Source organism: Schistosoma haematobium, chromosome ZW (genome assembly GCF_000699445.3).
Source record: "Schistosoma haematobium chromosome ZW, whole genome shotgun sequence".
NCBI classification, from domain to species: domain Eukaryota; kingdom Metazoa; phylum Platyhelminthes; class Trematoda; order Strigeidida; family Schistosomatidae; genus Schistosoma; species Schistosoma haematobium.
Genome location: NC_067195.1, coordinates 23240004 through 23265417, shown reverse-complemented (window position 1 = coordinate 23265417; position 25414 = coordinate 23240004). Strand labels below are relative to the sequence as shown.

Sequence of the window (25414 nt, the reverse complement as noted above, 5' to 3'; positions counted from 1 at the left end):
CACAGTTGAAATCACGGGTTGATCTAACCTAGACCACCATTGGAAACTGGAGGGTCATTTCGTTCTAGTATAGGACTCAGCAGTGCTCATTCACGACCTCGCAAGCAGAACTTGAAACAGCCGTCCAGTGCTGCAAGGTTTTTAATTGTGGTCTAGCTTAGATTGACTCGTGATTTCAGTTATGGAAATACTACGACCTCCACAAGTCCACCATACCAATAATAATGTCCATTTACCAGTTGTTTTATTGACATACCAGAAGACACGTGTTTTTTCGGATACCCTCACATAGAAATGAGGCATCTTTTAAAAATAATCTACAACATAAAACGAATTTGATACAGAAGAGCTGAGAACCATTCCAATTTAGTAAGAATATTTTTATTGTCTCTGGTCACTCACGTTTCACAAGAAAGAATATTAACGAATGCAATATATAGTTATGTACAAAATCGGTATTTTAACAATGATATATATTGCTTCTTATATAATTAATTATAAACCGAAAGCTGTAACGGCCTTATATTCGCTTAGAACAGAAACCTACGCAAGTTAATGCTTGTTCAAACAGGTATAAAACAACGTTTATGTGACATTCGATTGTGGACAATGCAATAAGAAGACAAATGTTTTCTGAATTATGCGATATATTAGACTTTCAGGTAATATCGAAGCGATCGGCACAGGAAGCACGTATACCAAAAGAGACTGATCAGTTGCAGCCCTAAATATCATTGGGAAGCTCTAAACAACCAACATATATGAATAAAAAGCTTTTGACCTGTTCAACTACGTGTTTAGCAACAGAGGATGATAGATGTTTATGATCTCGTATTGGGTTATTTGATTTGTTTTTGCAACCATTTTGGTACCCTTATTTTCCTATTGATTTGTGCTTCTTCATGTAATTAATTATAGGTTTCTGTCTATGCACAGCTTTCATGCGTGATGCTTTATCCTGTCTCAATAGCTACTTGACATTATATTACTTCCCTCATCGATGCATGCAAGCCATATAACACTACGATAAGTCGTTTAATCAATCCACTCACTTCAATAATTAATCGCTACATCAATCCGTGCATCATATAATTCAATATACACAGGTTCCAGACCTTACTTCATAGGCTGCTGACGACACTGTTTGAAATATGTTCATTCCCGAAATATTTCAAAAGGTTTTCGGTATTGCCTTATCAAGCAAATTCAAGCACACAACAAGGAAAAACTAGGATCAAAAACATTTAAAATCAGGTTGAATTAATTTGGTATTCAATAAAGCGACCCAAAAAGATGAACAGTTAGTTAGAACGATCAGTTATCAGATTTAAATGATATATTTTCTAGGGGGTTTGACAGTAATGATACACGCTAACTGATTGATTGTAATCTTAATTTTCTATAATAAAAATTAAAATCTGATTAATTGACAAGGGATGAGAACGATAGAACACAGAAAAATAGTTTCAAGTCTATTTTTGTAATTATTTATTTTTATCGTAATGGAGACATGTACAGTACTAACAGATTTAGCGCCGTATATGTGAGTCGACTTAATAACCTTTTCAATAACTCAAGTAAAACATGTTCTATCTCATGGTAATGAACATGAAATAAAATATGAAAACAAAGGAAGAAGACAAATAAATTACAAGTGATACTTCAGTAGTTTGATTTGGACAGAGGCTCTAATAAAACTGTTATAATATGAGTTAATTGTTATCCAACAACACAATACTGAAGAAAGAATTAAGTTAAATAATAATCATATTTTATTGATCTCTTTGATGATTGGCTTGAAGCAGTCAAATTAAATGTGACTCATTCGAACTTGTTGAAGAATTTTCGACTCCAGATATGCACGATGATGTGTATGTATTAGGTACTTTTATACTCTCAAGGCTAGGTTTTAGATTTTTATGATTAATTTTTTCGCCATTGACATTACGTGTTGAATACCTTTCAAGAAGTGAATTTTCAATAATTCCAACTTTTTTATCAGTAGTTATTTCTGCTGTTGGACATTTAATATTTGTTGAATTACTATGATTCCATAATGCTTCACAATGAACACTTTGATTGCTGTCAGAAGTATTGTTCTGTTGATGACTCTCCATATTTGATCGTTGTACAATTGTAACTGCTGTCATTTGCATTGACCCTAATGGATTTAATATGTGTTCACTTGACACTTGATTACCTTGTACCTGGAAAAGAGCCTGTAGAACAAATAATGATAAAAATACGTTTTACACTACAAATAAATTACTCCGTATTAATTTAAGTCATTATTCTTATTCTTTACAGATGGCCAAGTCCTATCAAAGGACCTCGCCGAACCTAGTTGCCAGACTAGTAAAACCATGCATAAAACCCAAAGTGTTTCATTGGTTATTTCCAGCTACCTAATATATGAAGTACGCCGTTTATAGTGATATTTTGATTATGATAAATGTTATACACACTCTAAGTAATATGTATATCTAAAATAATTCTATAACTAACCAAAACACTCAATACTTTAGTATCAAGTCAAGTGTCCAAATATTCAACCTATTATTATTTTCCACCGAACATTAACCATATATTTCTATCGTAACATTCATCTTGCTGTTTTTGGTGGAGTTTTGTTCTCTGAGCTGGATGGTTTGGTCAGAGAACAAAACTCCACCAAAATCATCCACCTGAGCTACAAATCTTCTCCACCATTCATCTTGCTGTACCATGACAACATTGTAAGACAGTAGTAAATGATCATACAGAGACTATTTCGAGAAAAATTATTGTTGATTCCGGAAACTCGGTACTCCATAGTGAAGATGGAAATTAACAATAATAGCAACATAACCCATTCCTTACAGATTATTTTACCACATGGTACATTATCTTTGTAGAACACAATCAGAACATTGAAACTCCGAATCCCACTAGCACACTTAATAGTATTGCAGTGAACGAAAAATCCAGGTGGAAATAACCATTTTGTTGTTTAGTGCAAAATTGCAGAGTCCTTTCGTAAAGTATGAAAATCATACACTGAATACATAATTTGCATATTTTCCATCAGTTGCCTTTTACATACTTCATCATTCTTTGAACCCTATTGTGATTGCAATTACTCCCTGCTTCCCTTTCTGTTCTCTTCCATTAAATCTTCTCAATCTTTGGCTAGCACGCATTCCACTTCCAGTAGGTGATACATGTTACTGATATCTGTCAATATAAGTAGCATACACCACACTAGTCCTCCCCCCTTAGACGGTCATCCTGATTGCCGTGTCGCTTCCCTCCTTCTTTTATTTTGCGCTACGCCTCCCGCAGAAATTTCAAGCCAGCCGGCGTGTTGACCTCCGTAGCAATGTCGACCCGCTAGGCAATTTACATCAGACATCCTTCCAGTGCTCGGACGTAACACTCCTCTCCGTCAACCAAAACGCCCTAACTAGCACCTCCTCATTTGGCCTTACTACGGGGCCCGCTTGACTTCACCCTCTCCACCTCTCCTTTGGTAGTTACAATAAATGTAGGGAACGAAGACTTCAGGTGAGGAAACCCAATTTATTGTTTGATGCACAATCACATAGTAGTGTAGTAAAATATGAAAATCATAGATCAAATATATCATATGCACATCATCTTTCAGTTGTCTCTCACAAGCTTCATTGTTCCTTCATTTCTTTTGTTAGCTTGATTACTTTCAGTTCTCTTCTCTCTTTTCTTCATGCCAATCTTCTCAACCTTCTACTCGCAGATATTCCACTTCCAACTGGTGTTTCATAATACTTATATTTGCAAACATAAGAAGCATGCACCACAATTGCTCTAATTATTGATTCTTTAATATTCCCTAAAGTTTATAGCTATCAATCAAGTATTCAGTACATGATATTAATATAATCAGGAAGAAATTTTCAGGTGTGGAGGAAATATCTGAATAAGTAGGAAACGTTGTTTTTCAATGGGTAGTACAGTTCAAACTAACTTCTTCATAATAGAGATAATATGCTTAAAATATCTAAGGACATAAGTGTTTTCTTAATCACTATTAGTGCTACAAGTGTTCTCCCATATTCCTTTTTTCATGTTTCCCATGACCTAGTCTTATAAAACGAGTTTGAGGAAACACAAGGCTTTTCAAATACCTATCCACCAAATATACATGGTTTTTTAATCAATGAGAAGTGATAAACTCTCTTATAAATTCACTAAAACTTGTTTTCGGTTAAAAAACAAATAGGTTAACAACTGAAGATGGAATTCATCATTGTCTATTTCGTTAGTTTTAAAAACCAGTTAGATCTGGACGAAGTTTTCGTCACGGATCAACACCAACTCATGAATAACTAAGAACTAGGGACTAATGATGAGGTCCTTCACTCGCAGAAGTGTGCATTTGTTACGGATCGGACCTAAGCCCTTTGGGTCTAGCAATTTGAATGAAGTGGAAATCTGAACCATTCGATACTGATCTACAAATAAAAACATCCCATATAAGACCAGACGATCCTTAATCCGATCAATATTAGGATCGTAATTGGGTACCGTTAAAGAGCTACGAACTAAGATAACCCGGTCATCCAATGCTTTCCATATATGAATGGCTCACTATCTAAAGCTAATCCGCTATGGAAACCGTTTCAAAGTATACCCGAATAATTATATTCGTGAAGCAGCCGTAGGTGAGAATATTTGAATAGGTTTAAATCTTACTATGAGTTGGTATTGTTTCTTAAACAAAATTTACAATAAACACATATTACCTGGAGATAATCTGGTTGACTATGACTCAGCTCATTTATACTCTGACCGGTAATTTCATTCACTGGTGATTTTGACCAAGATGACTGATTGTTTATTAATGAGGTATTTGATTCGGAGGCACAGATTTCCGTTGTTTTATTCCACATATTTGTAGCGAAATTCTCACTTCTTAACCAGCATGGATAATCAAAGTATTCACTTCCTTTAGAATGAAATGATGATACATTGGGTTTTGGACATCCCGGTAACTTTTCATACAGGTGAATTTGATTTGTATCATTATTGACATTATCACAATTGTTATTACTCATATTATGGGATGCTTCTGAATCCGATTCAGTTGGCATAAACGTTTGAAACGATTTATGGTGTTCATTGTTCAATTGAATATTCATAGATGATGATGATGATAAATCATAAATTTTATTTTGTTGTATATGTTCAGGTATGTGATATTGATATTGGTTTGTATAGATTGAATTAATTGCTTGTTGCAGATGACTATTTCTGGCATTACTTTCAACCTTATAAAAAAAGAAAACAAAATAATTATTTAATTAAATGTTTCTTTTAAATTCGAAGGTTAAAAACGTGTTTTATCCGTGACATACAATAGGGTTGTAATTTGGTCGACAGAAAATCATATTTGTACCATAAAACTCCGTTTGTTCCAGTCTTATATCGATTATGAATTTCCTGCAACTTTAATTACATAGTGTAACTAACGATTAATCAGACAGTTATGCAAAGAAATTCGATACGAATATATAGCTTCTATCAAATAAGGTACCAAATAGCTACACATGTCTAACATATCAGAATATCGTGTGCTTAACAGCTAACCCAAAGAATAAATCCCAAACCAGGATCAAACTGTTATTAGAATACCTTTGGAATATCAGTAGTTATTTTTTAAATGATACCGTTTTATAATAAAAAGAAAATTACCTCTATCTAATACACAATCTATAAGACATTGTTTAATCTAAATTATTTCCACTTTTTTACTGGCAGTTATTTATGGAGCGATTGCTCAGTGGTTAGGGAGGTTAACTGTCTGCCACTAAGCAGCAGGTTCGAACACTACCTAATTCGGTTTGGGTAACTGATTAGTATCATTAGTTCTCACATTTAAGGTTTATCTCAAATCCAACCACATGAATCTGTCCCCAATAAACTAGTTATTTGGTGTTTATTGTTTGTCTTCATTCCCTTGTATCAAACTTGTTAGTGATAAATTCCTTTTATTAGAGATTAGAATTGTCTCCCTTGAATTGGATCATATTTCTGTATACTGGATGTATGTGATAAGTTTTATTCTGTGTGCTTCTATCCTTTATTTAGATCGACTAATGTATTTCTCTTTAAGCAGATAAATAATGAATTGGGTAGTTGAAGTTTTTTTATCAATGATTAAACAAACTGGTTTTTTGTACAAGGAAACCAGTCCATCATCTACAGTAGCAAATATACACATAAATACAAATACATGAGAATTTATGCAGCAGAAGTTAGCGTTGTGTATCTTTTTACTTTTCTGTCTTTTAATGTTACACAAAAAATGATTCAGGACATTAAATAAACTAATTTTTTCCCCTTTCATCATTCTTATAATCGTATAACAAAATGTTAGAGGGGTTTTAATATATATATCCGCTTAAATATTCTGTTGTGATATATATAGGGGATAAACCAAAGACACAATACCGTTTAAATGAGAGTGAAGTGTAAAGTTATAAATGTATCGTTCAATAACTGTCGAATCTGATAGTGTCAAATGTCACATGAGACCATATTACATATAATCAATTTTCGAAAACATTCATTGTATCACTTGACAGATGTCTGTGAATTCGATCATATTCTGGGTAATTTAATTCAAAACTAGAAAATATATTTCATTTGTTCGATTTCAGTATGAAAACGGTTTCCAACTCATAAAAGATAATTATTTTAATAATCATCTAATAATTTAACATATCTGTAATCGGATTAACAGTCAATCAATAAACTTTACTGTTTCACTTTTCGAGATGCATAATCGTATAGGCTAACTGTTTCTTAACTGTTTGTTTATTGCAACAATTGTTAATAGCTTTGATTTGTTTCAACCAACCAACAGTTCCTGTTAACTGCAAAATTTACTTAAATACCTTTTATAAAGTGCTTAGAACCTATTGTTATTCTACAAATTTATTAACTAGTAAATGATGATCATGCAAAGTGCAATTGTGATGTTTGTATTTTTTTTAATATATGTTTTATTCATTATGGTTTTCTTTTTTAATCAATACGGTTCATCCACAATGTGTACAAGTTATTCTATTGTCTTCAGATGCTATTTCGTCTGTCACTAGAAAAATGCGTTTCAGACAGATCTGAAAATTATTAATTGTAAACAATACAATTAGTTGTTTTGGATATAAACAAATCCTCTAAAATACGTCACCTAACTTATGTACTATTCCAGGATCATTTTTGATGCAAAAACTAATTCGAAACGGAATAGCCCATAATTCTTGTTTCAAAATATATCCTTTATTAATTACTACCATGGGAATTAAAATGCAGATTCAATGGAGCTCATTGTATCTTCTGCCAAGGAATCTATAATAGATTCAGACATATATATATATAGCAAGTTGTTTTGAAATTACGCCATTTTTCTGAGACATTTTACTTTATAAAATGAAGAAATTTTTCAGATAATTACCGACAAGCATGTTTTCATGTATATAAAACATTAGACAAATCATAACATTTATAATAGTACTTAGATCTGCGTCACAGGTTCGGAATGTTTAGCTCATCAAATTCATAACTTGATTTGATATCAACTATAATTTGTAGATGAGTTGTAACTCGAATAGATGTCTATGAATCATCACTAAATGTATTTTGTTGTTCTCGAATAAATCTTTGGTGATTGTATTGTATCCATTCTATTCTATTTTTTGTATTGGCAAATGTTAAATTATTATCAAATTGTTGGTAGGGCAAAATTATTTTAAATCTGAATTATTCGTAAAGTTTACATGAAGGGAAATTTTTGATGGTAAAACATTTTCAACAATCCGTGTCGTGATATTTCAGGCGCGGTAGATTATAGATGACAGAATTCAAACTAAAGCCAAATAGACTATCAATTCAAAGCTCAGTATAGCTAATTTGGATTAGGCAGCCGGTTAATATTACCAGACTTCACACAAACAATGTGATTGAAAAGCGATAGCATAGAACTCGTTCTTCAACTGGTTTAATTTAATATAATTCATTTATGAAGAATTCAACTAATTGATGATAATGGATAGCAAATTGTAAATGACGTTTGGTTCCAATTAAATGTTACTGGAAATATTTACATATAAGAGAAGTATGAGAAAATATTTCTCATAAAAAGAAAGCAATACCTTTTCAACATGTCCACTTAATGATTGTGTACTGACAAAATCAATCCTGACAATTCTAAACAATAAGAAATCTGTGTCTAGTATGTGTGGACTATGAATTTAGACTAATGACACAATTTTTTCGAGTATTGTCTGTTTTTGTCACAGTTAAAAGTCAACTTCCTTTATTCATAGACAGCGTTACGTCATACTGGTGTGTTAATAAAAAAACTCAAGTTTTAGAAAACAAAGATTATGTAGGCACAGTATGTTAAGTTCAGTAGCGAAAATCTCATGTTATTGTGTTAACACGTTTACCTAAATCTATAACATTGTTGTTTTTATCGATTAACTATGCATAGGTGCAGTACTCCAAGCTATTAACTCCATCTGGAACCCCTCTGGAGTTATTGCTGCTCCTAAGTTTGGGTAATAAAGAAAGGTTGGGTGTAAGACTAGCGACCGTACCTCAAAGCAGAACCAGCTACAGCAAAGCTAACCGCATAAAACTGAATAATCTCTTCACTGAAAGTTGAAGGACCTTCATATAGAAAAAATATGACTCCACACAGTGAAACCTAAGTCTCTGGAAGCCACTTGGAGGACAACCCTTGAAACACCCAAGGCAGCAATAAACACAGGAACATGGGATTCCCGAACAACTTGAGAGCTCAGGAGGATCACACGGCTTAGAAGATACAACCTGTCTCTGCTTGGAATAAACGCAACCAACTGAACATAAGCTGGACAAAAAGATCAACTTCAAGAGAGCTTTTATTGTATCCCGGTCAATCGGGAGAAAATGCCACGCACACATAATGAGTTGGATATATGCTCTCTAAAGAAGTAAGAAAACCGCTTACGGGATAGAGAACTCATGGATACATGATCATTAAAGCATCCTTCAAAACAACAGAAGGGATTACAGTGAATATCATCCAGTGCTATGCCACCAAAGATCATATCAGTGGAGACGGTAAAGATCAGTCCTGTATGAGACCGTATTCCATGTTAGATGAATGTCCAGAAAAATACCTGATTCTTCTGACAGGTGACCAAAATGTCGAACAGTGGATACGAACGTATCGTTAGGTGACATGGACTAGGAGAAAGAAATGAGAGTGGTGAAAGACTTGCAAATCTATTTCCGTTAGAAGAAGACCAGGTAACTGGCGAAGGAAAAGCTGCAAGGGAAGAAAATATGAAAGGAATATATCATCAAACCATTAAGTTAACAAGGAAATATAGTGATCCAGATCAACCAATCGAGAATAAAGGACGGAAGCCAATCACTGAAGATCATGCAGGACTTTTACAAGGAACTGTCGTGAATAGACGCCAGTTTAGACAAGGGTATCTACCCTCAGCTTCTTTCTCTCTGTTAACAGTTGACTAGATTATAAAGACTTACACATCTCTAAGAAAGAGAAGAATACGGCGGACACCTTGGACACAAGTAAACGATTTAAGCTTTGCAGGTAAATTAACCCTTATGTCGCATACACAATAAAAAATGCAGAAGAAAACAATCGAGATATCAGAGGCTTTTGCAGAAATAAGCCTCAAGGTTCACAAAGGAAAACGCAAAATAAGGGGCACCAACTCAGTCACACATGATAGTGAAGCTCTGACACAGGTGGAAGCCTCAAACACCTGGATCACTGATAAGCATGACGTTTCTGATGCAAATGTCATAAAACAAACTGGCAAGGCAAAGACAACATTCCTACGACTGAATTATATCTGGAATTCAAAAGAACTCTCAGCCAACAATTCAGTCAGCATTTTTTATACAAATGCCAAAACGATTCTATTGTACGGACTTGAAACTCAGAGGCACTAATAAACAGCCTTTTGCGCAAGATACTTCAGATCTCTTGACCAGAGACCATCAACAATAATCCATTCTTCTATTGAATAAATAAACTTCCAGTTGATAAAGAAATTAATAAATGACGCTGGAGGTAGATAGGCAAAACTGCGCGGAAACCTTCGAACTGCGTCACAAGTTTTAATCTGGAATCCTGAAGGGGAAAAGGAGGAATATCAAAGAACGCATATGAAAACCATGAGAAGAACTTAGGTACGGCTGAAAAGAAGAACCCAGGACAGAGTTGATTGTGGATTCTTGATCGGCGACCGTTAACCTAGTAGGTTTTTGTACGTCAGTAGGTGACCCTAAACTATACTTTTGTTCTATAGCCGCCGACTGGTTAAATTACGAAGATCTAAACACCATATATTCTAAGCCAGTAAACAGTGTGCCATAAAAACTGGGAAGTTACCATATAGTTGTTAGCTCAACAGGCAATTGTTTAGACAATACGGTTGGTTGAGATATTTCTTTTACATGGGTATGCGTTGAATGCGTTAGAATAGTTTTAGCGTATTGAAATAACTTGTAAACACCTATTTCCTTTTTTGAAATGAACTCACGTTAGACAATCCGGCAATTTTTTTCCCTGTAAGAAATACTGAACAGAAATTCTTAGTGGTTGGATATTAAAATTTTGTACACTTCTAAATAGGTTATGAATAAACGTCAACTTGACAATTCAACACATAAACTAACCTCATCATTTTGAAAAGACTCATTTAAGTTTTTTATCATATCAGAATGTTTTGGTATAGCACCTGATGAGTAATAATCATGAGTATGACCTTGACAAAATTCATCCTTATATTTTATCGGTATATTAAAATTAAGATAAGATTGTTTAGAATCCACAAAATTACCCATTTTAATTAAAGAATTATTGTTTGAATCGGAATGTGCTACTACTTGACGTTGTAAACACAACAATGGATGATATGCAGTACTTGATGTTTTCATTGTTTGAGTAATCGTATCACTAGTTGTAGTAACAGTACTAGTAATAATACTCACTTCCATAAATTCATTAGATGTTTGAAACGTAGTTGAACCCAATGAACAATTTGATTTTGATGAGATCTGACCATCTGTTAATTTCGCAATGTTTTTGTCTTTATCTGATAGATGACTGTCATCATTGTCATTACAGTATTCAGTTCTTTCATTGCCATAATTATCTTCGTCATCGTAATTAGTATTAATATTAGTTCCATCTATTTCATTTGTCAATTCAAGATTAGTTCTTGAATCATCAAGATTATCCCTGCAATTATTTTTTAATAAATTCTTTTTGATTGAGTTCATTAAATTCTCTCCAATAAAATTACGTTTTTTCATACTACAATAACGTTCTGTTGAAGTAAGATCAGTTTTAAATCGACGTTTACGTCTTAAATATGAACCATTATCAAACATATTATGTGCTTCTGGATGTAAAGTCCAAAATGAACCTTTGCCTGGTTTCGTATCATCTCTAGGCACTTTAACAAAGCAATCATTTAAACTTAGATTATGACGAATAGAATTTTGCCAACCTTGTTTATTTTCTCGATAATATGGATAACTATATTACAAATATAAAAAAATCGAAAAAGTAAAAAATAAAAATAATTCATTATTATAATCAAAAATCGTATGTTTGTTATAGTTGTCAGTTAAACAAAAATCATAAACATTTCGATACAATCATAGTCGGGTTTTATGGAAATTGTCGAATGTATTAGAGATCATGAACCCTAGCACTGATAAGTGCCATTAACTTCACTAATTTTGAGGGAAATTTTTTTGAATTCCAGTGAGAAGTCATGATTACTGGAGCTTAAACATATCGGACACAATGTTGTTAGCCCCCAAAAAGCAGTGAGAGATATTTGTGCACCATTAACAATTAATTGAAGTCAGACAATATAAACCATTGTATCCCGGCTCAGGAGTTCAAAGATAAAGATGTCGATAAATTTTATATTATAAAGAAATAAAAAGTAATTTTACTAAAGAGCTGATTAATTGTTATATAAAAGACATAATTTCAGTAAAATTGCCAACTCTTCATATTACTTTATTAAGTACATTGATATTTCTCATACTAACTTGAAATAAATGGAGTTAGCGGTATATAATGAACTCCACACTATTAATATTAACAGTGTTGTTATGATAATTATTAGTAGCAATAACTTTCATCATATAGTTGAGCCTCCTGGTTTTAAATCAATGGGTCTAGCATAGAATCTTCTTATCTTATCTCACGCCTGTTACCCCTCTTGGAGGAGCATAGGCCACCCACCAGCTTTTTCCATCCAACTCTGTCCTGGGAAATCCTTTCCAGTTCTTTCGATTTGCCATTCATTTTTCTCATGTCTGCTTCCAAATCTGGACTTAGTGTGTTCTTTGGTCTTCCTCTTTTCCGTTTCGCTTCAGGATTCCAAGTTAGGGACTACCTCGTGATTCAATTTGGTGATTTCTGTAATGTGTGTCCTATCCACTTCCAACGTATTTTCCTAATTTCCTCCTCAGCTGGAGGCTGATTTGTTCTCTCGCACAGTAAGCTGTTGCTGATGGTTTCCGGCCAACGGACATTGAGTATCTTCTGCAGACGACTGTTAATGAATACTAGTACCTTCTTGATGATAGTTGTTGTAGTTCTCCACTCTTTAACTTCTTACAGTAAGACTGTCTTGACGTTCGTATTGAAGATTCTGATTTTGGTATTGGTTGACAGTTGTTTTGAGTTCCATATGTAGGAATGCGGCCCTTATTTTGACAATCCTTGCCTTTACCCTAGCATAAAAACCTAATGTTTATTTTAAAATATCAAAACTTCAATGGATATATTCATAGTTGAATTAGATATTTCTTGTAAAATGCTTAAATAATTAACAGTATTGTAGCGGTTTTGAAAGTTTATGCTATCCACTTCTATTTCTGCCTTACTCTTAGGCTGATGTTAGTCTTGATTATTGTCCATTGTTTTTCTCATTAAATGTAAGTACTTTCTATATGCTTGTCGAGGCGTTGACTCCCCTTATCTTTTATCCTTATCCTTTCCAGCTTTCCTCATGCACTCTCCCCTAGTACTATAAGTATCTCCAGGTAAGACATAATTCGCTTTATTAGTTTATTTATGGCATATGCTATTTTTCAGTTAATTTTACCTACATCGTGATATGATTGGAGGAACTATTGAAAACAAGAGAGCACTGAACATCAGTTTTTTATTTATTTGTCAGAAGTATGTACACATGACTTATCTACGAATTAAACATAAGATATATATGCATTTGAGCCACTAAGCTTAAATCCAACGATTCGTCTTCCGGAATTCAGTCAAATCGCTATAATAGGTGGAGAGTTGATCAGCTACTATCACTTGTAATGACTAATTTATGTCCGACATGAAATCCACTATATTTTATCTTCACAGTTTACATCACATAGTTACGTAATCATGAAAAACCAGGAAGCACTAGACGAATGTTTTTGTCTCAACTTGGGACCCACCGTAGATAGAACCTAGAATCTTTCATCTTCCGGCAAGAGACCTTTACTTCTAGACTACTGAGTCAGTACTTAATGACTTACATGTATAACTTTATTCTGTGACTATATTGTCCAACTGTATGTTTATTTTTCGACAGTTATTTACGTTAAATAGGATTACTTGATAATCAAAATAAAGTTAATGTAACTTGCATATCTCAGCAATAATTATTATTTAAAGAAAAAAAGATAGAATTTAAAGTTCTAGAAAGATAAATCTTTACCGTGAATTTACTCTACATTAAGATATCTTTTTACCTTATACAACTTGACTTAGATAATGATTAGACAATGGCAAAAAGTTAATAAAATCATTTAGTTTAATCACATATTCAGATTTACTTTACTATTGAGACATCATAAGAATGTACATGTACCAAACATTAACTATTTCTCTTCCTTTGCTAAAATTTAGGAGCAGTAAAATCCGCTCAATTAATCACTAAGATTAGTCGTTACATTGCAATTTAATACATTGAATTTGGCTAGTAATAAGGTCTAGATAGACAAGACATTAGTTATTACTCGGTAGTCGATCAGTTTTGAATATGTGTTGTACAGGAGGTTGGTCATGTGGTAAAGTTTTAGCCTGTGAAGCCAGGCAATGAGGTTCCGAATTCTTCGAGAAGCATCATTTCCCTCCAGGTTTTAGATATACATTGCTGACAAGTATCAGATAGCACGAAACCTAAATGCAAGGTCCCGAACCAACTTCCTTCAACCGCTTAACAATCAACTGTCTATTTTATCCCTAACCAAACAGGTTCTGAACAAAACTTTAATTTATACTAGGTAGAAGAGAATGAATTTAATTTGGCGGTATTTCATTGAACTGAATGTATATAAATCTTTTGCAGAGTATTTACGATCTATTTATTGAGAGTTAAGTAAACATTCCAATTTATGTTTTTTTCACAGGGAAAAATGTATACATATACACCACTAGTGTATAAAAGTCAAAGCTTTTTTCTTAACCATTCACATCTACTACATATCATCAACGACTATAGAAATGAGAAATATCAAAAATATTCTTGATCACCGTCACATTTAATCATCACGATGCAATGACCATTTATCTACGTCTATTGTCTTCAGACGCACACACATCCACACACGAATAATCAAACACAGTCATATACATTTGCCATTGTATGATAAAAAATAAGCATTTACTATGATTACATATAAAGATATTACCACTAATATTAATATTTTTCGAATAAGATAATCTATCCTTTATGCAATTAATTTTGAGAGGATATCGAAAAACTAAGAAAAAAAACAATTCAGTTCTTGGTTTGTCTATTTCAACTCGTCAACATCCTGTTCATTGGAATATAATTCATCTTGATAAATTTAGTTGGGTTTTTTTCTCCCAAAGTGGTATTTGGTCATTTTAACTGATCCTACTTACCCTCTTGGATAGTGCTAACCTTAGTAAAATTTTATCTCTCTGATCTATTATAATATGTAAAAAGTAGGATGAATATTTAAAAGAAGACCGGAAGTGGTAAGATTCCCATAATTATCGAGATAATGTAATGATATCTAAGTTTGTTGTTATTCTCATTGTTATTAGTACAATGCGATTGTTTGTATTTAAAATAATTAATAGGTAAGAATTAGACATCCAATCTTTTAACACTGCAAAATGGACTATTTTAACATGAGTACTGAAAACCAGGGAGCAATATATACTAGTTTCTTTATAGGCAGCGATTACTCACAAGTACATCCCCGTAAAGCGTGGTGGAACTAGTAAAAGACCAAATTTATTGTTTATCTTGTGATCTTTACTTTCATCATTGCTTAATTGTTGATTATCTGTTATATCAGACTATTCTGGTAGAATAGTTTTAATACTAACTGCGATTCTAATTCTTCATTGAACACAGAAACAAACGAAAGTCAGCAGGGTGGTTCAATCGTAGAAAATTCATCTAAATGGTGATTTTGGAACTGGTTTCCATGAATAAAATTAGCAATAAAATCACATTAATTATAACCCGGGATTATTAAATCACTTATTGCCTTATAACATGTAGATTCGAACTTGTCAGGTACTTTCTCTCTGTGTCGTTAGGTATCAATTTTTTAAAAACACTAGTTGATGTTATTACCCTCCAAATTATGTCTGAGTAGTCTTAATTCTGTAAATCAAGCTGTAGGAAATTATTGAACCAATCACCTCAGTAAGTGTCATCGACTTCAATATATGACATTTTACAGTAGTTATTATCTTTCTAATAAGTGTTAAAATATGTATTCACTTCTCTGTATAACGTTTGTTACCTCTTTAACCATCATGATAAAAACATTTTCCTTTCAGAAGTAATCCATCATAACTGGAAATGAATGGTTTTATGTCAACTGATTTAGTGGAAGGGCGGGTTGATAAACATACTGACCACTAACCACAGTTGTTTTTATGAATTATTTTCTTTTTTAATTGTTGAATATCATTCATCTGATGAATTCATGGTGTGGGCGATCTCTAGTACTTTCAATGTTACTTGTCATATAGTGGTAAGTTAAACCACTTGGCCCAACAAATTGAAATACGAACTGACATTAGTTACTAACTAGAGGGAGAAAAAAATTATTACAGAAATGATGAAATCCATTGGTGACATCTTGATTTGAACCTTACTTAATTCTGTTCATTAATTTACGTGTAAATAATTACTTGATTCAGTAAGTTGATTCACTAAAGTATTCTTTTTTTAAACTATGACAATTGAATAAGTTCCTAGGTTCGGTAATGGACATTAATAACGTTGTCTTTCCATATTCTGTCAGTTAAATAGTAAGCATGTGACACACTAACTGCACACACACATAAGCAATCATTACATTCACTGATTTTTATTGGTAAATAATTTGAGAGGGAAAAAGAATTGGAAGATGGAAATATTCCCTAGAGTTTCTAAATCAATTCTCAAGGATTCGTTTATTTTCAATTTCAACACTTGTTACTCTACTTTTCAATTAAACCAAATGTGAAAAAGTAAGTTTTCCAACGAAGATTATATGTTGCTAAGCTGATTGTACTCCACAGGTGTAGATGACTAATATATAGACTATGAAATTCCATCAGTAACATGTTTCAATCATTCATCGAAAAAAAATGTTTCCTAAAAAAACGCATCTTTAAGATGTGTCACAATTCGAAAATATAATAAATTAAGTGTGAAGTTAAACGACTGCATATTCGGTGAGTTTTTTGTCAACATACTTAAACCAAATGATGTACCTGTCATTACAGAACACTTGGGATCTATCTTACTATTTCAGATAGTATTAGATATACTGAGAACTAGAACCCTTTGAAACAAACAATTACAAAGCTACTTCAGTTACTTTTTGTACATAGGATGTTCAGGCTATGGTTTGTAACGATAAAAACGATTGTCTAATTTAATTTACGATTAAAAGTCAAACTGCTGGATTTATATACTGACTATTTAGTATGGGATAAATCAATATTTAATAATTATTCGATGAACTTAATTTGTAATTAGCTTTTTTAACTAATGAATTGTTAAACGAGGACTATTTTGTCATTGTATAGGACTTATGCATATTAATGAGCACTCACAATTCCACTACCAGAATCTCATCAGAGATATCAGTGTTGAGTCATATTCCTACGCCTAATCTGATTGATTCTACACACTTCTCGTTGGAATTTAGAATACTTTTTGAGCCGATCACTGATGAGCATTAAATTATTGTTAAGTAAATGTATTTTTTGGTAAACTTTTCAAATGAATTAGTCCTAAACTAAGACTAACAACTGTCTAATGCTCCACTGTATTTAATGATCTTTCAATTGGTATTGATTCATGATGAAATAAATTCCACTAAAACGATTCAGTCTATTTACCTTACTTTTTTCTTCACAACAAAACAATTTTTGTTTGAAGATTAAGCAGTCACCGTAAGAGGCCTCAGGTCCTGACATGAATGGGGTCACGGAGGTGCACTCCCGAAAATTCCCGTAATAGGACAAATGGTTTGTTCAGAGCCTCCTGGTTTCCACTAGTTGTCCAACGAAAATCAGTCTGTGACATTATATTACAAAATCAAAAAATCTCCATAACTCTCTGTGCTAATAAAAAAGATTGATATTTATTTTCTTAGCTTTATCGCTTTTTACAGGTTCTTTGTAAAGCTTTACTTTAAACGAAGCCTTCAATGATAACGGATGTTATCATGAAAATTCGAGATCAACGAATAATCAATTTACAAAAATGTTTACGTGTCAAGGATTTACCATAAGCGTTTCATAAACAATAAGGTAATTCATTATTATATGAAATTGAAATGCAAGGTTAGTTCTCCTTTATATATTTTTGGATCATGTCAGTGTTAATGACTCATATTGCATATGATTTTATTAAAACAACGATCAGATTCCATGACGTACAAGTTAATTTTCGATGTACATAATCGAAGTTTAATAATTAATCACTGCCATGTCAAAATATAGCTAACTCCTTACCATACAGACAGATATACATGAATTGAACCACAAAGCTAATGATGAAATTCACTACAACACTATCGTAGCTATTAACTAATTGAATTATAGACAATTGAAAAGCTACAATGAGATAGTCTTACACTCAAATTTCATATTTGTCACTGAGTATCATGAACTTTTAAAAAAAGATTAACAATCTTTCTGACTGTTCAACCTGTGACGTCCACAATTTCAATTTGAAGTTATGAACAGTGGCTGATAAACATGAAAAATGAACAGAACTGTATTTGTCATGAGACCTAAATTCTTGGATTTCATTTCAGTCAGGATCCATTAATGAGGAATAACAAACACATCATGTTTTCTCTGGTCTTCAATTAGTCAGTCTTTAACAAAGGCTATCATTAGTCTGTAAATCACTTGAAATAATCTCCCCGAAACTTATAAGTGACACACTGATGAACGTTTTAAAATTTACCTTATTTAATTTGTTAAAGTTCTGAAGATGAATAAAAATTTCATGCTGATCACAAATCACTACTCTCTAATGATTGGCTTATAGATGAACTAGCTAAATTTTACTGTGAATCTCTCACCAACAGTTAAACCATACTGGAAGTAAGGCAATATCATGAAGTGATTGAAGCTGGAAGTGTAAAGCATTGTGTGATAACTCACTACCTACGAATTTCAAAGTTCTGGATTCGAGCTTTGAGGTGGCAGTTGGTACACACTAATAAGGTATCTCGAAATAAATGAAAACAGTTGTCCAGTAAACCATAGTAAAGTCAGTTCATAATGTAAAAATATATTTACATGGAAAAGTCCCTATAAATCTTTAATCCTGTGGAATATTTATCAAATAAATACAAAAGAATTGTCACCATAGAATAAGAGATGAATGAAGTTTTATGTCACAATTTATAAAACAAGTCAACTTACTTATCCATGATATAACGATAAATTCCATTTAGTGTTGCTTTCCCATCATATTGGGATGAAATGGCCATTGCTATCAACGCGATATATGAGTATGGTGGTTTTACCGAACTGTCTTGAACATTTCCTTCTGACTGATTTGTAGTTATTGAAAACTTATTTGGATCATTTCGTTTAGTTTGCTTCTGATGACTTTGTTCTCTTGGAGCATTCTCTTGTTGTAACTGATGTTGTAAGTGCAAATTGTGTTGATAAGGAAGTGTATGGTTTAAGGACGAATTATATAACTGATTATCATAAATAAAAGAGGATATATCATTAAATAACGTACGATTTGACGTTGGATTCGATAAATTAAAGTTGTTTGTATAGGGATTCAAAAAATCATTTCTTGCTTGATGAATAGGATATCCTTGAAGTCGATAGCTTGTTGGAAGATTTGTTGTTAACGACTGGTTTGATTCCGTTGATTTTATTGTCATTTCAGTGAATTTTTTAAAAGAGTTAAAATGTTCTATTGGTAATTCTGATGGATGTGGAACACATAAAGGATATTTTAAACTAGCAGTTGGTGTTTCTGATTCACATTTAGCATTTGTATTAAGAATATCGCTGTTATTTTGTTTCAGATAAGAATTACTTTCAGTTATCGAGTTATTTAATCCTTGTTGTTGATAGCCATTTGTAGTTAAATTTAATCCCGCATCAAAAAAACTAGATTTTATTTGTGAATTCTGTATTTCATCCACTTTATTACAATCACAATCATTGCTAGCATTATTAGTAGCAGTGCCATGGACATGTTTGTTTATTAGTATGTGAGAATAGTCTGGAAATTGGTTGATAGGCTTTGCACTCGCTGGATTTGTTTCAAGTTCTATATTCTCGGATGACTGATAATTATTGAATGTAGGAAAATAGATCGGGATTGAACGAGAGCACAGGTCAAATGGTCTAATATACGCACCATTATTATCACTACTACTGTCTGTTAAATAAGTTTCTAAATTATTCTGTGATTCTTCATATGTAGTCAGAAATCTTGCACGATTCATTGGAAAACCTTCTGGATTAATTATTCTTAAAGTATTACTATTATTGTCGGGAGCGCTATGAAAATTTACAGTACTAGCAGTTTCTAGATTATATGAAGGCCATAGTTTAGAGGTAATCGATGGGTTACGAGTACCTATATCAGTTAGATATGAATGTAGCATATGAAGAGATTGTAACTATTATTTAAATATTCTGGAATATAATTCGTCATAAGTTTCCCATCCACGTTATCATGAAGTAGCTCATTATGTCCTTCTTCATGTTCTTCTCCAACTGACCAATCGGAATTAAGCTTATTTTTAAGTACTTTAGCAATAAAATATATCAATAGTTGATTGGTTAAGTGAAGCGTTATAACTTCATTCCTTTACTTTGTTAACCAATGAAGACGCTACAAATGTTTTTTTGTCATTTACACCTCAGTTTATTTCGTAAGGGAGGGGTCACAAAATAGAATCCTAATACTTGTTAATGAGTATTAATTATGAAAACGAACGACAAACTTGTATGCAACTCGTGACTGGTTTTTAAGTTAGAAAGAATATGAATGTCGAGCTTCGCATAAAATGTCAAAGCAAATCCAACATATTTTAGTAATTTTACTTGATTAGTTCAAGGATAAGGTAATAAAAGAGAATTTAATGCCTAATTAAAAGAGTGATAATTTTGTCTACTTTTGTCTGTTTGGTTGACCATTAAATGTCAAGTATTGGAGGGCGATAATTCGTTTGATTTGAACCAATAGATTAGTTTACTTGGAATAATGAGAAGAATCTAACTAGTTCTAATGTAAGTTGGTGGCTGGAGATAGTCGATACCCTACGCCTAGGTTTCGTACTATTTGGTACACACTAGCGAGGTGTACCTGTAATTTTGAAGGAACTGATGCTCCTGACGGATTCGACCTCATATAATCTTGTTTAACAGTCAGAGACGTTATAACTGAGCTATCTGGGTCGCGACTGACCTCTGTAGGACTGAGATTTGATTGGTCACTAGGTAGTAGTCAATTTCATGTATATCAGGTCCTTCTTGACAGACAGGATTCGATCTGCACTAAGTTCTGTCACATGTGCTACGATTGACTCTGTTCATTAAGCTTCACAAACTAGAGCAAAACTTAGAACGTATCTATGATTAGATACTTACAAACTCCATACGTCTTCTACTTGTATAATCCATATTAAACAGAGACTAACTAATAAGGACAGGACTCCTTTAGAGTATGTTTGCTCTCTGAAGATGAGACAAGCATCTCTCATGCATCACAGCTGACGTGCATTAGCAGAAATTAAACAGACTTTTTGCGTGATCTACTCGGCCATCAATTTATTAGGGATGTTAAAATTACCGAGATAACTGAAGTGGTCAGCACATTACTTCAATCCCCATGGTCAAATTAACGAACAATACATACCAGACCTAATGCATTGTCACTAAAAGCGTACAGAAGGAATTTAATTTTCCAAGTATCTTCGCCAAACATAACAATACCATTCATGTAGTCTATGGTGGATAACAAATTCCTCAAGAAGAAGATCATGCCTCGAAAAGTCATTTGAAAATAGAACCATCTCATAGGGTATTAAAGAATATAAAGATGTTTAGTGACTGATCTCACCCTGTCATAATAAAAAAATATCTAAATCCAAACAACAGACATTAAGAAAACGTCCAATTATGTGAAAAGTTAACTTAATCAATATTTATGTCTCATCGATGGGACAACCAGAAATAATAAATCAATAAATAATACCACTTAAATGAATTTATTAGGAAGCTTGCATATGTTATGCTGTTACCTTAATTTTTAGATTTTTAAATAAATTGGCTAAACATTAAATGATCAATGTGTTTCATGAATTTTTTTTCTTTATTATATATTAGTGAATATATACATAAGTGAATATTACCTCCATATTGTACTGAGGATAAATAATAGATAAGTAGATTTTAGAGTTGATTGAAATATATACTGAGTCACTGAATCACTAAACACTATGTCCTAACTAATAAATACTGTGACACACCGATTATTAAAACTTAATCTGAATGATATTATGTGTCTGACTTTATTTATTAACTAATAACCAAGATATCCTGTTGCCATGTTATTTTGATAATTTATCTTCAGTGAGATATAGACAACAAATTAATTTATTTATTACGCAATAGCTGATAAACTTCTGTCAGGACAAAATAATAAAAGAATGATATTGGTCACGAATCAATAATTTATAAACATAATCATCATCTGAAGAGAATTGTCTAAACCTCTTATAAGTTTTGTCCATACACTGAGTGGTTGAATAATCCTAACAGGCTGTCTAATTTTTCCGTCCCACTTTACACTCAAGCCATCGAACAGTAAACTTGTAGGAAGTCACCATATACTAAGACGTGTGTCTAGCTTGATTTATTTAAAAGACACAACAACCATTTCTTTGCAATGTGTTTTGCTCAGCGGGTTAATTACAGCACGGTAAGTTATAAGGATATTTCATAATGAAACGTATAAACGGTTTTTGTAAAATTAATATGTTGTTTCAGAAAACAAATGGTGTTTCCACTCTTTCTGTGAAGCAATCCTGGTTAGCGTTTTTTAGCAAGGTTGGAGATGCTGGCCCTACACCCAACCCTCATCTTTTACCTGGGCTTGGGACCGGCATTATCCCTATAAGAGCTACAGGGGAGTTGTGAAGCAATCCTACCTAAGAGATAATATCAATGTTTTATAGCCAAACATTGTGAAACTATGTATGAGAATCAATGAAAGTCTTGCAAATTTTCAGTTCGGAGTTGTGGAGATTGTTAAATTTCGATCAAATCATGAACCAAATAATGTTAAACCTCTACTAGAAAACTGGAAGTACTAAATCGCCACTTCGTTATAGTATGGGTCTCCTCAGGAGTGCACTCCACGATCCCGCAAGCGGGACTTGAACCTAGGACCTCTAGCCTCGCGCGCGAACACCTAACCTCCAGACCACTGAACCGGCATCCAACGTTGTCAAAGTTTTACTTCAATCAATCCTCAATATCGTGCAACCATCTTCTGTTTCCTCGGTGAATAACTGCCTCAAACCCAATACAACTGAGCTCCAGTGGTAACGACTTCCAGTGCTTCAAGGTCTTCAGTGGTGGTCTAACATTGATCAGCGGATGATTCCGATAGATGTTATATAGCAAACAGTTCAATTAATTGATGAATAAAATGGATTTTTGACCAATAACTATAAACCTGTGTGAAACATTTAAAATGGTTGTTAACTTTAAAATTTATAAAAACTATCTGGTTTATGGCTAACAGTGGGATCCAGGACTTGAATTTTTACTCTGTTTGAAACCCGTCATCTGGATATACCCTCACTACAGTGTTGATATTCACTTTTGAATACAGCCTCAAATGCCGACGCGTTTTTCGCTATACCACAGTGATAAACCCTAAACACCGCTTTTAATTTCAAACCTGTCAACACAAATTCGTAGCCTTTAAGGCACCATAAAGACAGTCAGCTCCGAATGTACACATTCCGATAGTGACTGATCTATCGCTGTCATGAATATCAACAACGGGAATCCTGAAAGTTTTACATATTGATTACAAAAAGTTATTCAATGATATGAACTAACTACTTAAAAAAAACAGTCCACACACAAGTTAAGCGAAATTATTATTTAAAAAGTAAATTTTGAATAAACTTTTAATAACCTTGAAGTTAATGTCTAATTTTCATACTAAAACAATTGACTAATTAAATAAATTAGAAATTTTAGTGTTTCAATTCGTAATAGGAATACTGTGACTAAAGCTAAAGCGAACAACAGTTATTACGTCATCGAAAACATATGTACAAAGGACAATAACTATAAATGTGAAATTTACCCCTGATGGTGTTGTAGTTTTTGAGTGAAATGGATAACTATGAAGTTTTTGTTGTTATTCCGAACAACCACATCAGTCCACACAAGTAAGCTTTTAAGTTATTTCACAAGTGTTAAATTAGTTCGTTCTGATGGATTTGTTAGTGCGTGGGTGTTTTAGTACGTTTTGTTGTCTTTATTTATCTTTAGATTCCTGTCGGCTGTCGTGTTCGGTTGACCTCAGACGATTTGACTGACTAACATTTTATGTGTGTGTTGATAGACTGGATCTATATTGATATATCTATTGAATCCCTGATTGATCGTAATATCATACTTCTAAGAATGCATTAACACGCTTATAGTTGTCGCTATCCAGAATTTCAAAATGACCATTTTTATTTAGGTTACACTCATACCAGTAATAATATATCATGTCGCTTCACTCTAAGCAGATTTTCGTGTATCTATAATCAGATGAGCTCTCTGCTTTATTCAAAGTAATATTTATCGCAACTAGTACAATTTCTGTTGGGGATAACATTACATGTAATAGACAATCACAATGTTAACCAGAACGGCATTGAAAGTTTTAAAACCGATCAGTCAGTTCAGAGAGTACATCAGTAAAGGACATCCGTCTGAGCTACAACTTTTCTCACTCATTTCAAAACCGTATGACTGAAATTTAATACAAAATAAAAGTCAACTGGAAGCAGGTAAATGACTTATTGTATTATATGAAAGTATTTTGCTTCATAAAATTATGGGACTATTGGAATCTACATAGCATTGACTAGTTGTTCAGTTACAGTTTACTATTTATCTCTCGAATTCACTTACAGTTTTAATTAGGATAGAAACTTAGATGTTTTTTTGTTTCTATAGGTAGTAGAAACCTTGTATGACTTAACGGTAATTTTCATTACGAGATGAAATCAGCTTTAGAGCCATTGAGACTAATGAGTTAGTTCTTCAGCTGATATCAGCTTGTGTTAAATATGGCTTTCAAATTACAAGTTGTTCGAAAAAGCTACCTTAGTAAATGATCGGTATTTGTAATTACTAGCAAAATGGATACATTCCTTTCTACGAATCAGTAACTAAGTTATCGGAGAAATGAATGTGAATAGGGAAATAAAAATAACTGGAAATTAAATTAGAATTCAGAGATAGTTATTAATTTACATACACATTAGCCATCTTAGTCTAATTTTCGAGCAACTAATTTCCAACAACCATTCTATAACCCAATTATATAATTAATAATAACAAAAGTGACAAGTAACTACAAATTATAGTTATGACGTCTCATTTTCAGTTTGAATTGAACAAGGTTCATTATCTATTCATTAGAACAAAACTGACTATAACAGATTAGTCGTTTTTAACATTAAAAATATACAAATAAACTAGTTTACGGACAAATTATATAGTCTATAATTAGCTGTTATGATTTAAGCTATGAACGCATTAAAATGAATTTATTGTATCGTGTTAAAT

The 25414-nt window shown here is 32.8% G+C and overlaps 1 protein-coding gene across 1 annotated transcript; it reads right to left on the bottom strand.

Moving 5' to 3' along the window:
• Nucleotides 1-1805: 1805 nt before the first annotated feature.
• Nucleotides 1806-20208, bottom strand: FOXC2 (forkhead box C2 (MFH-1, mesenchyme forkhead 1); the record flags this gene model as incomplete). The annotated part of the gene is made up of 4 exons (XM_012940797.3): nucleotides 1806-2219; nucleotides 4761-5285; nucleotides 10723-11587; nucleotides 18995-20208. The coding sequence occupies 4 exons, from the start codon at nucleotides 20206-20208 to the stop codon at nucleotides 1806-1808; spliced, it is 3018 nt and encodes a 1005-aa protein (XP_012796251.1).
• Nucleotides 20209-25414: the final 5206 nt, after the last annotated feature.